At 49.3% G+C, this 12,883-nt stretch overlaps 1 protein-coding gene across 1 annotated transcript in view; it reads right to left on the reverse strand.

Annotated features, from left to right (window-relative positions):
• The window catches only part of DHX29 (DExH-box helicase 29), a 1,426,484-nt gene that overhangs the window by 141,143 nt on the left and 1,272,458 nt on the right, over positions 1-12,883 (reverse strand). Inside the window, exon 24 of the mRNA XM_069627279.1 lies at positions 5,793-6,107. Within this exon, the coding sequence (XP_069483380.1) occupies positions 5,793-6,107 (315 nt within the window). The remainder of the gene's footprint in view (positions 1-5,792; positions 6,108-12,883) is intronic.

Raw genomic sequence — 12,883 nt, forward strand, 5'->3', positions numbered from 1 at the left:
TAGTAGGTATTCAGCCGCCACGTTCTAGGGGGGGGGGGTTTCTTCCCTGCAATCGTGACTCCACCAGCAGAGGTGAGTGGTCCGGAATTCCCCTGGGGAGCAGATCCACTGAAAGTATTCTGAAGAGATCAGTGTGGGGTACGAATAGGTAATCAAGCCTGGAGAGGGAGGCGTGTGCCCCGGGGTGAAACGAGTAGCCCCTGGTCCCCAGGTGCAGTTCCCGCCATGCATCACAGAGACCCAGGGCAGACACAAAGTTGGATAGCTTCGTGGGAAGGTGCGGGTTACGTTGTCTAAGGTGGGAGCAGTCCAGGGTGTTACACATGACATTGTTAAAATCGCCACCCAGGGATCACTTATCAGGCTGGTGTTTGCCCATAAGGGTGGTCAGATCATCGAGAAGTTCTTGCCCCAGTCCAGGTGGGGAGTAGATCGAGACTAACGCATATGTTTCCCCCCAAAGTGTCCCCAGCGCCATCACATAGCATCCCCGAGGGTCCTGTTCTAGTTCCTGCAAGGCAAAAGGGAGGCGTTTGTGTATAAGGATGAGAGTGCCTCTGGACCCCATGGAGTATCCTGCATGGCACGCGGTCCTATAGTTAGTTCGAAGAAAGAATTTGCACTGTGTCCTGGCAAGGTGCGTTTCAGTAAGCAGGGCCACATCGGGGGAGTGTCTGGAGAGTAGTTGCTTAACCAGGCGCCTTTTAATCGTGGAGCCCAACCCTTTCACATTCCAGGTGAGGACTCTAAGGGATTTGGGGCACGTGGTCATGGACAATTGAGATTGGTAGGATGGCATCTAGCAGGATTGTCGGAAGGGCAGGCAGACAGCGCGCGTGGTGCACGGTGCAAGATAGACAAAGATTGATGGTTGAAGTGCTGCTTGTGCGTGGTGCGGTCCCAACTGGCCAGGAACCATACCCTCCCTTGATAAGTACTGGGGAAGGCTGATCCTGGGGTAACAAACAAAATCTTCCCAATAAACCCTTCCCACCCCCACCCTATACTCCTCCCCAACACGAAGTACCTGTCGCCCAAACATTGCTGAAAATCAAAAAAGGTAGAGCGTCAGCTGAACAAAAGTTAGCGGGGGGGGGGCTGTTTCTCCCCTTTAAACACCCAAAAGGGGAGGGTGGCAATCCTCCGCTTACCGCATTATAGGTATGTGAGTCGCCTCTGGTGGCCACCAAGGCCAACTGCAATATTGTCCATAAGGTGGTTGTATGCCCTCCAGGAGATTAAGCCCTCGACAGAAGTCAAGGCGGGAGTTCGTCCCCTCCATTGATTGGTGGATCCACCAGCCGTGGTTGGTCCGGTCTGTGACGCTGGTCCGGTGGTGGTCTAGGATTTCTATTCCTGCTGCCTCAGGTGTGGACCAGTCCCCTTCAATGTGGTGCTCTGCCCATCACCACGCATCACTGGGATCGTCAAAGTGGACCGTTGTGCCTTTATGATAGATGTTCAATTGTGCAGGGAAGAGTAGGCCGTATTTGACTCCCAGAGTATGCAGTTGCTTCTTAAGTTTCCCGAAGGATTGCCTCGCCTTCTGTACTTCCTTCGTGTAATCGGGAAAAAAGGCCACTCTGGACCCATTGAAGGTAACCGTGCCCTTGGATCTTGCAAGTTGTAGGAGTGCGTCCCGATACCGGTAGTTCAGGAACCTCGCTATGACAGTGCGTGGAGGAGCGCCGGGCAATGGCCTACCTGCAGGCACAAGCAAAATTTTGAGAAGGATTGCAGGTCAAACAGATCTGTTATTAGTTGTTCCAGAAAAAGCTCCATGCAGGGCCCCTCCTCTTTTTCAGGTATGCCCAGTATGCGGACATTGTTCCGCCTGGACCTTCCCTCGCCCTCCTCCACCCTAGCCTCCAGAGTCTTGAGCGTGGCCATGACTCTGCTAAGTTGTTGTTGCACATTGTGTAGGCCGTCTTCCGCAGTCGAGATACGCTGTTCTGCCTCCCCAGTGCATGCTGACAGTTTCTGCAGGTCATGTCTGAAGGGGGAGACATCTAGGCCAATACGGTCTATCTTCTGCTCCATGGATGAGCGGGAGTCCGCAATGGCGGCCATGACATCTTTGAGGGAAAGCATCTGCGTGGCATCTGTATCCTCGGAGTGCTGCGGTGAGAGATCAGCCTGCTGTGACGAGGGCACCGTATATTGTTCAATCCTATTCTGTATAGTGGGCTTCCTCGTCTTTTCTTTACCCATGGTCGCCACTTGGCCCGGCAGTCATGGTCCTATGGCTGTACACCCGTCAGGGGTCCCGGTGCGTGTTAGGTGGATCAGCCGCCTCGCAGCCGCGTGTTGGGAGACCAGGGAGGTTGACCTCTTATTGCAGCCGTGCCGGTCCTGCTTCTCGCCTCCTCCGATCGTAGAGGCGCTAGACGTTTTCTCAGTGAGTCAGCGCGCTGTCGATGGAGTGTGTCCACTGTGTCTGGGCACTTGGGCGTTACTCGGCCTGGATCACGGTTAGCTACCCGGCCTGGCTCGTGTGGTTACGGCTCCAGCGTATACATGTGCCGCAGCAGGGAGAAAGGTGGCGCAATCGGAGGGCAAGGTCCATTCATTGCACTGGCGTGTGCTCTATTGGAGTTCAATCCCTGGTGGTCTGTGGGGGCATCTCAGTGTTTTGAGCCAGTAGGTTATATAGTGTGTTGTGCCCAAGAAGCAGCGATCGCGCTGGGGCCTGGGCTTTTCTGCCGTCCTCCCCACAGCGCCTCCGGGGCCCACCCGGTGATTCACCACCTCACAGCCTGAGCGCTGTACTTTGTAGGGTTATGCTGCCTCCCTCTGTTAAAACACTTCCGTGTTTGCCGTTGCCCCGGCGCCGATTGTCAGGCCACTAGCCGATTGTCAGGCCACTAGCGAAGGTGGTACAGTTATTTTTGGCTAAAAGCCCGGTGTGTGTAGCGCCTCAGGTTAGGTGGAACAAAAGCGGGTCTCCCACGAGAGTGGGGCTACGGAGGAGCATTGACGTGGGTCTCCGCTGCCGTTTGCATACTCCGAGGCACCGCTGATCTCCAAGTCCTTTTGCACAGCAGTGGCGCTCTGGTCCCTCCATGTCTGGTGTAGCTTCAAACCGGGGTCGGCGGAGACCGAAGGGGAGGGAGCCACTCGCGTTGTGTCCCTGCTTGACGCTCGCCCCCAGCACCTCTCGGGAGCCCCACCTGGAAGTAGTGAGGTTAGTAGGCCACCAACCAGAGGCAGTTCGTGTCGCCAGGGGAGGGGGGGCCCACGGATCGTCAAGGGCACCCACCCTCGGAGCAGCGCCTCCGCTTCCTCTGTGTGGGCGAGATCGTCTCACACCTTTTGCGGGTCCAGGGCGGCTCAACCCCAGTTCAGCCGATCTGCCTCGGACAGAGTCCCACTTGTCAGGCGGCAGTCGCACCAGATCCGTAGGAGAGGAGGCGGGTCCACTCGTTCACACCCTCGCCCGGGGTCGCCGGCCAGCAGCCACACGAAGGAGCCCCCGGGCGGCAGAGACGTCTCCTCCCATGGGTCTCAGAAGGAGCCCAGCGATGGCTGAAACGGCGCTGCTCCACCCAGTTGGCACCAAGCGCAGGGTTGCTACGCCCAGGCGGCCATCTTGGTAGTGCGCCAGACGGTCCTGTGCCAAATTTCACCCTGGCAGTGCTCCGTTCCTGGCGGCCGATTTCTCCCGCTCCTCGGACTAGGTGGGCACTATGAGTTCCGTAGCCTGTAAGGGTAATATGTACCCCCAGCAGATGTTGGTGACAGACGGTTTTCCAGGATTTTCTGCGGCAGGAGCGACTAAGACCTACATCCTCCTCATCGCGCAGTTGGCCACGCCCCCACACAACTATTCTTAAGCAGTTACGTACTTTCAAAATAACCCCCCAATGCAAAGTCAGTTAACCCTTCCTGGACACCTAAGCAGTGGAGAGAAGAGTCATTCAGGGAGCCAGGCCAGCCAATGTTAAGTTTGCAAAAGTTAAGGTGAACCGAAGCACTTCTTGCAGGTAAGTAAAAAAGTCCTGCACAGTGTTTTATAAGTCTTGGTGGCAAGAAGAAATCAAAGTAGGGCCACACGCTGATTAGGCTTGTGAGGTAAAGAAGCTGTTAGCAACTCTACAGATGTAACCAAGACAAGTCTCCAACAAGGATAAGTGAGGTTACACAACAAGCGGTACGTTCTCTTAGATTGTACAGTACCTTTAAGTTGAAGAAAGGTGCAGCAGATGGCTTCTGTTCCTGTGCAGCTCTGCAGATCCTGGTGTTCCTGGGCCTCGGTCCTTGGGACAAGAGGGAGGACTTCTGGGGACTCCTGCACTGCAATTGGAATGGACACTGGCCGCAACCTTTAATCTTCAAATAAGTGGCACTTCGGTCTTTCACCTCCCCGCAAATAGCAACACTGTGGTTCTTGGCTGTCGAGATGGGCTTTCCTTGCATCTGGGGTCCAGCACTCTATTGAGGTGGCTCAGGCTCGGTCGGTCCTGCTTCCTGGGAGTCTGGAGGATCTTCCTGGAGCTCTTGGCCAGCTTAAAAGCAACACACACAATCTGGTGTCCCTCTCCCTGGCTATTCGGTTCCAGCAGCGACTGCAGTGGAGCTTTGAGAGGATGTCAGGTGGCTTATGAGTTGATTGGTCCCACCAACTCAAGGGGAGAAGTCGTTCTTGCAGGGCTTCTCTAGTCGAAACGAAATTGGAGTTTCAGCACAGCAGAAGGGCTTCACCGGGCAAACCAACGAGTTGCAGCAGGCGCCCTCCTCAAGTTCTTCTTTGGATTCCTTCGTCCTTCGTCCAGTGGTAGACTGCCTTCCAAGCCAAAAAGCCTCGTCTTTTATGCAGTTTTCTTTCATTCATTCCAGCCTAGCTGTCAGTCACCCAGCAGGGTGGCTGTCCATGCCGGACGGCCAACCGGCCAATCACCTAAGAGTACATTTAGGAGACTAAGCACAAGGAGTTTTGGGCACCTCCCTCGCTTCCTGCCCCTGCCAGACACCCTGGAGCCAGAGGCAGGCTTCACTAGTGAATCCCATCAAAGACAAAACAAACAAAGGGACAAAACCTGGTTTGGCACGCAGAGTAAATCTCAAGAAGGACCTTTCCACAATGAAATATCAAGGAAAGATGACTGAGGCCATTTTGACATGAGCACCCATGGGAGCCTTACTGCAGCTTTGATTGCAGCCCGCAGTAAAAACACACAATGGTAGTAAAAGGTAAACCACTGCCACCAGCCATTAATTGTAGAAAGGGTAACATAAAAATGTTACATGAGAAACTAGACAAAGGGGATACTAAGTAACCCCTCCAGCACCCGATTGTAAGATAGTGTGTGCTGGCATCTAAAAAAAGTTACAAAATGTAGCTAAAGTCAATTTCACTTCACTGCTCTTGGAAAAAGTAGTTTATCCAAGAGAAGGTATTTAAACCTTGGGAGTTCAAAATCACATTAAAATACATGAGAGAGTGGGAAAAAAGGCTCTCACTCTCTCCAGGTTAAAAATTCAAGTCCTCAAAATCCAGCAAAGTTACTGGGAGTCTTTAAGGTAGAGAGGAATTAGCACATTTCTGAGAATTCTCCCCAACGCTACCCAACCTTCATTAGGTTTTGCTAGACTTGAGTGTGTTTCATGTTCACCATGATAGGTTGTCCACCCATATTACACCCCCAGGATTGATTTTGGAAATACATTTTAACAGCAGGCTAGGCTGGCTTGGTAGTGCTAATTTGCCAGAAACGTCAATTTACAGATTTCAAAAGCAGCCTGTGAATTACTACATGCAACACATGCCTGATTTCCTTTGTAAAGGTCCTCACCTTCTCCTGGTAGAGCAGCCAGCCGTAGACCTGCAGATCTCGGTTCACAGATGACGGGTGGACATGAGCCTTGCCTTGAGCAGTTTCTGCAATGCATGGTATCTTTTCTGTGAGATCGACAGATTTTGTACAGATGATCTTTCCGACACTATCGTAAAGGCCCGCCGTGAGCACCGCTTTCAGGAGGGAGACTTCTTGAGGAGACAAAGGCTTTCTGCCCCCATTGTCATGGCGTCCATTTTGTGCTTCATGAGATGATTTGGGGGATGTAAATCCTGCAGCTCTCACCAGTCTCACCAATTCCTGTTTCACATCCTATAAAAAGGTTTCATAAAATGTGTTAAATAGGAAATACTTTCAACAAAGCCTTTATTTAAAAAATCCATATTTCATTCAATCCATTTTTTATTTATTGTAGGTCTTTATGAGTGTTGTATATTTAAAGAAAGATACATTAAAAGAAAGGAAAGTATAAAATGAACATTGCAATGTTCCTGTACAAAATAGCCGAAGTTAAACACAATTTGCCTTATAAAACAGCTTAGCCCGCTTTTGCTTTACTATTTTACCACATTGATATTTCAAGGTTTAATGGACACTAAAATGTACTTAATTGTTTAAATACCAATTGTATCTCGGGAAGAATTAATCATTTTCAAACTAATTTTAATACAGCTTGTAGGGTTGGCATGGTATCACAAGTATGACACTGACACAAAAGATACAATTTGTAAAACCTTTATTAACTTCGTGGTGTTTTGAAAAACTCCTACTTTGCCCTATAACTAGGATGGCAGTTGTCTCGACCATCAAATATCGACCATCAAATAATAAAGAAACAACTGATGCCAGGGCCCTCAAGAGTAAATCTAGAGGAGGATTTTGAAGTAGGAGACATCAGAGATGGAATCGGAAAGGCTTATCAAGCGATGAGAACAAAAGCAGAATTGAAAAATAAAGGGAAAAATGATTGATTTGAGATTTCCCGGGCAAGGGGGGTGGGGAGGGAGGAGCCTGTTTAGTCTAGAGCATCAAGCGTTGTCTTTGGACAAGCTGACTCCGAATAGGGATGAGAGAGAGGACAGTTGTGCATCTTCCTGTAACTGCCGTGCCTTGATACCCCCGGGTCTGGTGCGGGTTAGGGAGAATTCTCTGTTTAGGCTGAATTTCCTAACCTAGTGAGTCCCCCAGCTGCTTTGCTGGATTTTTGGGGTTTCTTTTTTTCTCCTGCCAAGAGTGAGACTCTTTTACCCTCACTCTCGGACATGATTTGGGTGTGTTTCTTTGAATCTAGATGTGTTTAATGGGTTATGGGGTCTTTTACTCCATAGGGCTTCATGTGTTTTTGTGATATTTGTTACACAGCACCCTCAGTGCAGTGACACAGGGGTGTCATAGTGACCCCCCAGTATAGACTCCATACCCTGGGACTGACTACTGTCTCCCAGGGCATGTAAAGTCACCATTGACTTTACTAGTCGTAAATTCTGAACAGAACCAGTACAAACCATCATATTGTGGATGTACTGGCTGGGGCAATTCAATTGCCCCGGGGTCTGTTAGTCGCGGAGGCACATCTCCGTCCCCCCTGATCGAGTTTTGACTGGTGGCAGTGGATACTACTTTTTATATTCAACCGCAAATATTTTCCTATGGGATTTCCCATTGTTTTAGGCTACTATCTTTATTTAATTATTTACGGTAGCCTCGAACATACCGCTGGTTTATTTAATTAATATTAATTCTCCGGTTGGTATTGTTTGCCAAAACTTTTTTCTAAAATGGCGTTTGTGTTCTCTTCTGTGACTCCAACCCAAGTCGAGCCCTTTGTTCCACTTTTTGGCGGGCTTCTCCACAGAAGCCCTCCAAAGTGGTGCCACTGTGTTTGGGGTACTTAGGAGGGGTGGAGGGGAATTTAGGCACCCTGGACTGAGTTGCCTAGGCAACGCAAGTCGCACTCCGTCCTGATTGGCCCAAGTGGTGAGCCGGCCGGCTCACCACTTAGCATGTTTGAGTGACAGCTAGGCTGAGTGAATGGGGGGTTTGCTGCATAAAAGCAGGGCTTTGGGGACTCGAACTTCAGAAGTCGCCACAGGACCCAAGAATCCGACGAGGGAGAAGCTGAGCCGACCTGCCATGACACCACCACCGATGGAGCCCTGCTGGACTGCCTCACCACTTTTCCCAACGACAGAGGAGATCTCACGCCAGAGAGTCTTCTTCCTTTGACTGGTGGGGATAACCAGTTTCACCGTCTTTTCGCCTTCCCGACGTACCTCGTGGCCGCCTTGCCTGTGCCAAGCACCCCGGCAACCAGGATACCACCTTTTACCACGACCGCGAAACAAAGGTACCACCTTTAACAGGAAAACTCCACAGCTGGTTTCTTCCCTGGTAGTGCAACGACCTTCATCTTTCCTCCAAGTCGAGATCTTCTCCTCCCCTGGACGACAACGCAACTTGCACCCACTACCAGGAACAAATGCCACCGCTGAAGGATCCTTCCCACTTAAGGTACCGTGTCCCGCCTGGTTTCCCTTGCTACCGACTGTACGGGGTAGATTTAGCCCCCGGCTTTCGAACCTGGGTTAGCCTGGGACACCTTGGCTAAACTTTTCTAAGCCACTCTAAATGCTTTGCTGAACCCTCTGCAAGACTTTCTAAGCCTAGTGTAACTGTGTGATCTTGGGCGCATTTGTGCTCTGCTCTCTCTAAGAGGGGGCCCAGCCTTTGAACTTTGGCTCACCAGTGACGTTTTGCTCTTCTGCCTTGCTAACAGTGTTCCTGAATCTTAGAGTGGTGTACCTTTCCATATTCTGTCTTTTTCCCTCCCTTTCTCACAAACTTATCAGAGTGCAATCTAGTTAAGCACTCACCTCTGTATGAAAATAAGTGGTGTCTTACTGTGATTTATCTGATAGGAAAAAAAGGGGTGTGTATATTACAATAGTAACTGTTTAGAATATTTTACAATAAGAGTGCTGTGTGTTTTTAAATAAATAATTATATACTTTGATACCAAAGCTCTGGTCAGTGTTTGCTTGTATTATTGTATCCGAGTGCCTATTGAGTATACTTTGCATACTGCCTAACTCTTCTTGAGGGAAGTCTGACTGCTCAGCCACAGCTACCAGGTAAATCTGGGTGGTGCAGACTGCTACCAAGTGGGTTTACTGCCAACACCTGTAGTCTTAAATCTTTTGCAGTGGTCCCTAAGGGAACTGCACAGGTTTCTGCCTAACAGTGCGCAATACAAATAAACAAACATACGAGTTGGGGACAATGTAAGACGAAGACAGAGAAACCTTCCGTGGGGAGGAGGGAGCCGATGCATGCGGTCCCGAGGATGTTTTCAGGCAGACAAGGAAGTTAGATGGTCGGATCTAGACTTACCTAAAGAAAGGACGCCAGAGCCTATGGCATGCACAAAACGATCGAAGGGGCGATCCCATAGCGAGAGGGGGAAGTCGCCACCATGCGTAAGCAGATTAAGATCGCTGCCAGGAAGAAGGCGGTCAGGAACCATTGTCCCTACTATGGATAGGCAGACGATTGAAGCCGAATGTGATTTTGGGATTTCAGTTTCCTTTGTTATACAAAGAAGGGACCAGACCACAGTATATCCAGTGGCCCCAGATGGATAAGGATAATCTAAGGTGTAAGCTCCCGAGTTTAAGTTCGGGCGACGGATAATGGATTTATGAATTCAAGAAAATGACAGGAGGAAACACATTAGCTATAGGGGACATTAAGGGTCTCCTAGCTGCTACCCTTGAGGAGAGGGTTGACGATATTTGGACGAGAGCAGGATATTCGAGTGTTACCGCCCAGAACACAGCGCTCAATGGCGTACCGTTTAATAACTGTAGAGTACAGTATATGGATATGTCGAATATGGGAGCTATAATGGCACGCAAGATACAGGAAGGGGAGGATCCGCTTGCTTACATTCAGAATTTCCAAGAGCAGTGGTCTTTGGAAACGCACGAGCCGTGGGGAAAATCTATACCGGTATTCTATCATATACTATGTCAGGGGTTGCCAGACCAAGTACAGAGACAGCTCAAGAAGCTGGTGGGTATGGAGGCAAAGCCATGGCCGGAAATACAGTCGACCATAGCGCACCATTGCCGATTGTTGCAAGAGAAAAATCAGAATTAACAGGATACTAGGAAGATCGAGGAAGCCAAGCTAGTGCAGAAGAAATTGGCAAAGTATGCTGTAGAAGGGGCGATGCAGACTAGTAGAGAAGGGCCAGGATCACAGCAAGCGACAGGTATGCCACAGGTGAATAACGAACGGCAGTCTGATCAAGGAGGAAACGGGTTTGTGTCGAGAGGCAGCGGGACAGGCTTCCGCAGGAAAGGAGGCTTTCAGAATAATCAGGGAGGCTTTCAAAATAACCAATGTGGTTTTCAAAATGTACATAATGACAACCACGGCAATGAGGGAGGACAAGTTAGGAGACTCCCTCCTGTATGTTGGACTTGTGGAATGGCAGGGCACATAGCGCGAACATGTGGGAGCCAAGGGTCTGTACAGAATGGGCAATTCTCAAGAGGGGAGAGCGAACAGCTTATCCTCCAGCATATAGCCCAGTTTGCCCAATATCAGACAGTATCAGACGCAAGCACCGCGAACACAGCAGGCTTTGCAATCACAGCAAACACCATTGAATACGCTGCAAGGGTAGTCATAGCACGCACCTATGCAGCTACAGAGTGCAAACAGGGCAGTTATTGAACCCGAGAATAGGAGGTGTCACCATTGAGGGTGGGAATCCTTTTACAGGTGCGGGAATAAGTACGTACCCACAACAGGACAGCTCACAGGGTGACGATGTGTTCAGTACTACCAGTAATGCACAATCTTCAAGAGGAACCAAGGGTTAACATCACTACAGGAGGCAAAGCCTTTTCTTTTTTACTAGACACAGGGGCAACTCGCTCATGTATATGAGAGGGAACATTTTCGTTATCGAGTAATGCCATGAATGCTCAAGGGTTCTCTGGAGCTACAAGTAGAGTTCCTTTTACTGAGAAATTGCCAGTCTCTATAGCATGTGATATGTCTGTCCCATTATTGTGTTCAAGACAGACAGTTAGCATACTGGGTCGAGATTTAATGACAAAGTTAAATATGACGATTTCTTTCACTGATGAAGGCGTAGTGTGTTCAACACCAGGAATACAGTATTTAAATGTAAGTGAATTCATTATGGCATTTACAGGGCAAGTAGCTTTGCGAGGGATGCCATTGGAGCCTGAGACTTTTCACTATGGGGTGCACATTTTGTTAACATGGCTAACTGGTTTACTGGGTAAGATTATGAGAAAACCTGATGAATTTCTGTTCAGGCCACAGATACCCACAGACGAAGAGGGGAGGGGGGGGGGACAGGTCTTTCCCCTGGAATTACAGGCAGCTGTAGTGCAAGGTGAGTTGACCATGCTCAAAGGTTGGGATCATGGTAGGCCATAGAGAACAGTAATTGCTATTGGGGATGGTTATAGATTGACTGACGTCACTGTCGAGGATATGTTTAGAGATGATGACCCGTCAGATGACCAAGTAGTGTTTGAAATGAGCATTACATATTGGATCAGGACTGAAAGACGAGAGGTCCCACAGAGAATTTTGATAGTGCGGAAACATCCCTCATTCTTTGAAGAAGACATGGAGAAGATACCAATCTCCTTATGGACTACAGGCCCTGATGATGTAGGCCTGTTGAAGGGGGTGGGAGAAGTTAAGATTAAGCTGAAGCAAGGATCCATTTTGCCTCTAGCAAGGTAGTATCTTGTGTCGAGAGGCGGATGAGGGTATTTTTAAGACTATATCAGCTATGATGGACCAAGGCATTTTAGTGATGTAAGAGTCACCATGCAATACCGCAGTGTACCCCATCAAAAAATCAAAGAGGGGTTTGTGGCATTTAATTCAGGACATGAGGCCGATTAAGCAGATTGTAGAAGCAGAGTTTGCTCTAGTTCCTAATCCATCGATATTATCTAGCACTCCTTGTTAGGCAGAAACCTGTGCAGTTCCCTCTGGGACCACTGCAAAAGATTTAAGACTACAGGTGTTGGCAGTAAACCCACTTGGTAGCAGTCTGCACCGCACAGATTCACTGTGGTAGCTGTGGCTGAGCAGTCAGACTTCCTTCAAGAAGAGTTAGGCAGTATACAGAGGATACATGATAGGTACAGAGGTACAATAGCACAAGCAAACACTGACCAGAGCTAGGTGTAAAAGTATAAACTTATTTATTAAAGGTACACTCATAAATTACACTAGCACATTAGAAAAGGTAAGAAAGTCAAACACAGTTACTATTACTCATATGTACATCCCTAATCGTTTGTTGGACAATTCTAAGTTAACACCACTTATTTCCAACCAGAGGTGAGCGCTTAACGTTAGATGGTACTCCAACAAGTATTACCAAAAGGGAGGGAAAAGGCAGAAATAAAGAGAGCAGTAAGGTAAAACACTTTTCACATAAGGTTAGCAAAGACAGTCAATGGTGGAACAAGGGGAATTAGTTCGGGGCCCGCGTTAGAGGGAGCCAGGCGAAAATGTGCCCAAGATCACACAATGTCACAAGTCTTTGCAGGTGAGTAGAAAACGGTTTTACTATGGTTCTGAAAAGTTTAGTTAGGGTGTCCCAGACCTACCCAGGTTCGAGAGCCGAGGGCTAAATCTACCCCGTACAATCGGTGGCAAGGGAGGCCGGGCGGAACACAGTACCTTTAAAAGTGGAAAGATTCCTCCAGCGGTGGTAGTCGTTCCTGGTAGTGGGTGCAAGTCGCGGCGTCGTCCCGAGGAAGAGGTGATCTCGACGGGGAGGAAGGCTGCAGGTCGTTGCACTACCAGGGATGAGGCCAGCCGTGGAGTTCTCCGGTCACAAAGGATTTTTACCCCTCTTTCGCGGTTGAGGTAAAAAGTGGTATCCCGGTTGCCGGGGTGCTTGGCACAGGCAAGGCGGCCACGAGATGCTTCGGGACGGCGAAAAGAAGGCAGCAACTGGTTGTCCCCACCAGTTAAGGGAAGAAGACTCTCCGGCGGGAGATCTCCTCTGTCGTCGGGAA

Source organism: Ambystoma mexicanum, chromosome 6p (assembly GCF_040938575.1).
Source record: "Ambystoma mexicanum isolate Mex_15411 chromosome 6p, UKY_AmexF1_1, whole genome shotgun sequence".
NCBI classification, from domain to species: Eukaryota; Metazoa; Chordata; class Amphibia; order Caudata; family Ambystomatidae; genus Ambystoma; species Ambystoma mexicanum.